Genomic DNA, 4,559 nt, shown 5'->3' on the forward strand with positions numbered 1-4,559 from the left:
ATGGTATTTGCATGTGTCAGTGTTAATGTATGCTCATATGTGTGTGAATGTTAGGTTTTGAATGTTCGTTATAGTTGTGCTGTTGGCTACCAGAAATTCGTTATTTAAAGTGAAAAATAAATCCAGCAGAAATTTTCATGGTGTATTTTTTTTAAATGGGAGTGTTGTGTAATTCTATTTGAACAAATAATAAGTTCGAATGAAAAAGGCTGGGTCTCACCACTAGGTGGATTAATTTGGGTTTTTCCTATTAATATCCCGTATCCCGTACAATAAGATCGATTGATTCGAACAAATTGGTAAATATTCTCCTTTATAAAGAGATGTTTGAACGAATTTCCAAAATTTTACGGGAACAAGTATAATTAATTCTATGCAGACTAAAAATGACTTCCAAAAATTTTCTCTGGATGAAAGAAAATAAAACGAGCATTCTTTTGTTTTCATTTTATTCTTGTGTAAAGACAACTTACCTAAAAAGTAATGAAATGGAAATATGTACATACCCAAGTTTAATCCCAAGAAAAACTATTAAATTTTTTAAAACTTAACAAACATAACAAAGCCACTTGATTTTATAGATTGTATCTATCCTGGCTTGGTATTTATGCAATTTTTCAAATTGATAAAGTACTAGTGCATTATATTTCATAGCTCTCTTTTTTAAAATCACTAATGTGCTGCATTCATGCTCCGCCCTGGTTGGTGGGAATCCATCGGTTTTCGCGGTTTCGTAGATGATCGGTGAAGGAGATTTTCCAAAATATGTCGTGCTACTCGATACGAACAGTGCTGCTCGATAATTATAAATCTAATTTTGTGCTGGAATTTATATCTGGTTATTCACTGATAGCGCTTTACGAGAGAAAAGGTCTATTAATTGACGTTCAATGTTTGTTCGACAATGTGCTGATGTATGCGACGTGATGTATTTGGATTTATATTTGACTTATCATTAACTATCTGCAAACCATGCACATATACGTAAATTTCGTGTGAAGCTGCTTCGATCCAATGTTGATAAAATTACTGGTTTGTTAGAAAGCCACTAACAGTTCAGCATAAGCAATATTTAAAAAAGCCTTGAAATTCTGCAAAAATAATTATCGGTTAAAAATCAAACGTTTTTAGGCAGCGGATAACACATACGCTATTCTCCGGTAATGGTTCAGCCATTCCTCTAACATTTGGGCTACTAAAAGCGGACGTTTGTGAAGTTTCTGTTGCGCTACTAATAATCCTCCTTCAGTTTCACATACATTCAACCACTGACGCATAATGGTTTCCTCTCGACCAATCTTTAAATCAATATCAAGTAAGAATTAAGCGTACAAAGATGTTGTTGTTCTTACCTCATTGTTATTCAAAAAATGAATAGGTAATAGTTTCATTTCACAATCCATTAGTGGTAAAAATGTGATATCTTCCCTATCGTCTCTAGCCGCATCAATACGCGAATATGGCTCTGTCGGCACTAAAGCACTAAAGTGACCTCTAGTATAGCCCAGCGCTATCGGTGAACTTAGGCAAAAACCTTGCTCCCATAGAAGAGGTAAGTAAACTCCTTCGAATCGCGCGTATCCGATGTCTTCACCCCGAAAACTTTTCACGTACTTAACTCCATATACAATAATAGGCCTACGAAGAATGTGCGCTAGTGTAAAGATATGAAGCTGTTCAAGTGAAGATCCAGGCTGACTAGCGAGCGAAAGAAGTGTACTCCAATCTTCTTCCAATTGCGTTTCTGATACGGTATAGTTCAATAACGCAGCTTGAATAATTTCGTTTTCCTTCCAGCGAGGATAGAAACTGCAAAATAAACAATATGATTTCAATAGAGTAACAAATAACTAGACTAGATACAAAAGTAATTATATAAAGTAGCTGGTCTGTAGGACGAGGGAGCAAACTTAGAATTACTTACAAGTGGCCACATTGGTGTAGACTATCTGCAAGAGCTCTTCGTAGCGTATTATCCCGATCAAATACACCCCATGTTGCCTGCATAGCAGAGTCAAGCAAGCAATCACCAGCACTTCGATTCCATAGCACCATTAAACGAGATCCAAGCCGGTCAGTGATTTCCAATGACCAGTTCAGTGCTGGCGGAGGCATCTCCAATTGCTTTTGAGCATCACGATCGAGTAATTCCTCGTAAAGCTGTTCTTGTAGTGCCAACGGCAGTTCTTCGATGTCAGCAGGGAGCGAAAAGGTCGCATGTTCATTAACATACTGGCAGTTGAATGCAACTTTTCGGATACATAATGAAAGGGCAAAATGACGCCTAATATCGCTTGCAAGATCTGGAGCCACGTAGGAAGGTACCCGTTTAATGCCTGGTCCTGAACCAGAAATCTGAGCCAACAGCAGCGGGAGCATCTCATCACGGTGGAAACGAATTGCCAAATGGATTAGCGTGTGGCCAACATCGAAAGCAATGTTGTTATGATTGAGCAAACTCACCTCGGCTGGAGTAAGCGAACGACTTGGATCGCCACCGCATCCCAAATAAGTTTCCACTGCTCCCACATTATTTTCCGCGATTCCGATGCAAGCATTCAGCCACTGCCAATCTGGTTGTCTCCTAAGTTGTCGCATATACCTTTCCTGCTGATACACATCATGATTATTCATGGGTTCTTGCTCACGTACAAACTGTTGGTTGCGCTTATTGTTTACCACGATGTTACTTGCTACATTTTCATCGTGGTCCGGTGAATGCCTAGCGGATGCCTGACTAGTACGACCACTGTTGGTTTCACGTGGATGCAAGCACATCGAGCATTTCAACGATTTTGGCCAGTTTTCGTAAGTGCAAACTGAGCAAAACCATTTTCCTGTGTTAGTTGCTATGCGACTACTGCTGTTTATCGGGGAAACTGTCGTTGGCGATTGAACCTTAACGTCCTCACTACTTACACCAGAATAGCAGTCTCTTGGACGATCTACAGCTGGGTCCCCGCTAGACGAACCACTGTTGGCAGGAGAGTTATTACGCTTTCTCCTAGCACACCCACTGCCAGGTGAAAACAGATCAAACGCATCATCCTCTTCAGAACTGCGAAAAATATTCATTGCGTTTAACTGATCGCTCAAGCTTTCATATTGCGATATCACTTTTGGTGGAGATATTTTTTGAGACTGAGATTTGTGGGTAAGCGTTTTGGTTAACATATCACCTTCCCATTTGCTGTTGCATTGCAAACATCTTCGAGATTGAAGTAGGTTGCGGTAAGTACACACATTACAGATCCACTTTTGGTTTCCTTCGATAATACTGTCGTCGGACTTCGGGGACGTTGTCGATGGACCACTTGCAAGGTTATACGTAGATCTTTTCGTTGTGTTAAGCTGCTGGGTTGGACTGAGTCTGTAAAAATATTCTGGTTATACATATTTTTTAAATGTTATAATTTTTGTTATGAACATAGAAAATATGTCTCTCTCAAATTGCTGCTTCATACAGTGCAATGTACTTATACATTATTGTAAAGAAAGACGCAAAGTTGAAATTAAGTTAACCAGCAAAATATTGACAGCTTACCTGAAAATATCTTCATTAAGCAATGGTTTTTGTCCTTTACACATCGTACATTTTAGTGATTGAGGATAGTTTTCGTATGTACAATATTCGCAAATCCATTTTGCCTTTTGCAGATCACTCTGTTGTGAACAAACGGGCGATTGCTGTTCGTCACAGTTTCTGTCTGTATCATCTTGCTTTGGAGAGCTTGACGAATTAGAATGTTCGGACATACTTCTACTAAAATGGATAGCAGAACTCACAGCGTTTTCTGCTGGAAGCAGCTAATGCCTTGTTTATACATCTATTTTTCTTCGAATATTCCTAAACAAGAATGAAAAAATACAAATAGTTTTTCACATTGTCATAAAATTGCAATAAATTTCACTAACATTTTATTTACTCTTATGCATCTGCAAAAAAAGGCTATAATGATGGCTATAAAGAATGAGAGTGAGCTGAGTTTATTGCATCTAATTAAATTTGAACTTACTCAATTTTGGTTCCTGCAAAGACCGTGGCTTGCGAGTTGGCTTATTGCGTGCTACTTTCTTAAAATATTGAAAAGTATTCCGGAGAGTTTTGCTAAATTTTAATCACCATCTTGAAGCAGAAAATAATTTCGTTTTCAACGAGCAACACAAAATTTTTTCATCTCTTGACAGTTTTACGTAAGTTTAGCACAGTGCTAAAAATACACGTGAAAAAATCTAGGCATGATTTCGATCTATCTTCGAACATTTCAGATTACTTCGTGATAATGACTTATTTAACAAATTGTAACCAAATAGAGATTTTACCGGAAACGTAAAAAGTGAATTTCTAGCTACCTTCAAACTTCGAGGAAATATTGTACCTCTTTGATAATTAGTAAAAAGAATCGATATTTGTTAAAGCCGAAATCGGCGAAATCAACTTTATTTCTGCTTCTTCTTTTTTTATGGGGAGAGTTTCACAATTCACGATAGGGTGGACCATGTATAAAACTGTGGGGCAAGCTTTTTTATCTCGTATGTTTCTTGTTCCGGCCACTGGT

The 4,559-nt window shown here is 38.0% G+C and overlaps 1 protein-coding gene across 2 annotated transcripts; it reads right to left on the reverse strand.

Annotated features, from left to right (window-relative positions):
• Window positions 1-569: 569 nt before the first annotated feature.
• Window positions 570-4,199, reverse strand: LOC129732499 (ubiquitin thioesterase trabid). Of its 2 annotated transcripts, XM_055693430.1 has the most exons (7): window positions 4,017-4,199; window positions 3,916-3,961; window positions 3,545-3,847; window positions 1,925-3,370; window positions 1,353-1,809; window positions 1,150-1,298; window positions 570-1,091 (listed from the first exon to the last, which is right to left on the reverse strand). In XM_055693430.1, the coding sequence occupies exons 3-7, from the start codon at window positions 3,754-3,756 to the stop codon at window positions 1,073-1,075; spliced, it is 2,283 nt and encodes a 760-aa protein (XP_055549405.1). In that variant the 5' UTR covers window positions 3,757-3,847; window positions 3,916-3,961; window positions 4,017-4,199; the 3' UTR covers window positions 570-1,072. The 2 variants fall into 2 exon arrangements, with proteins under 2 accessions (XP_055549405.1, XP_055549404.1); XM_055693429.1 differs by lacking the exon at window positions 3,916-3,961.
• Window positions 4,200-4,559: the final 360 nt, after the last annotated feature.

The sequence above is a fragment of the Wyeomyia smithii genome, chromosome 3 (assembly GCF_029784165.1).
Source record: "Wyeomyia smithii strain HCP4-BCI-WySm-NY-G18 chromosome 3, ASM2978416v1, whole genome shotgun sequence".
Lineage (NCBI taxonomy): Eukaryota > Metazoa > Arthropoda > Insecta > Diptera > Culicidae > Wyeomyia > Wyeomyia smithii.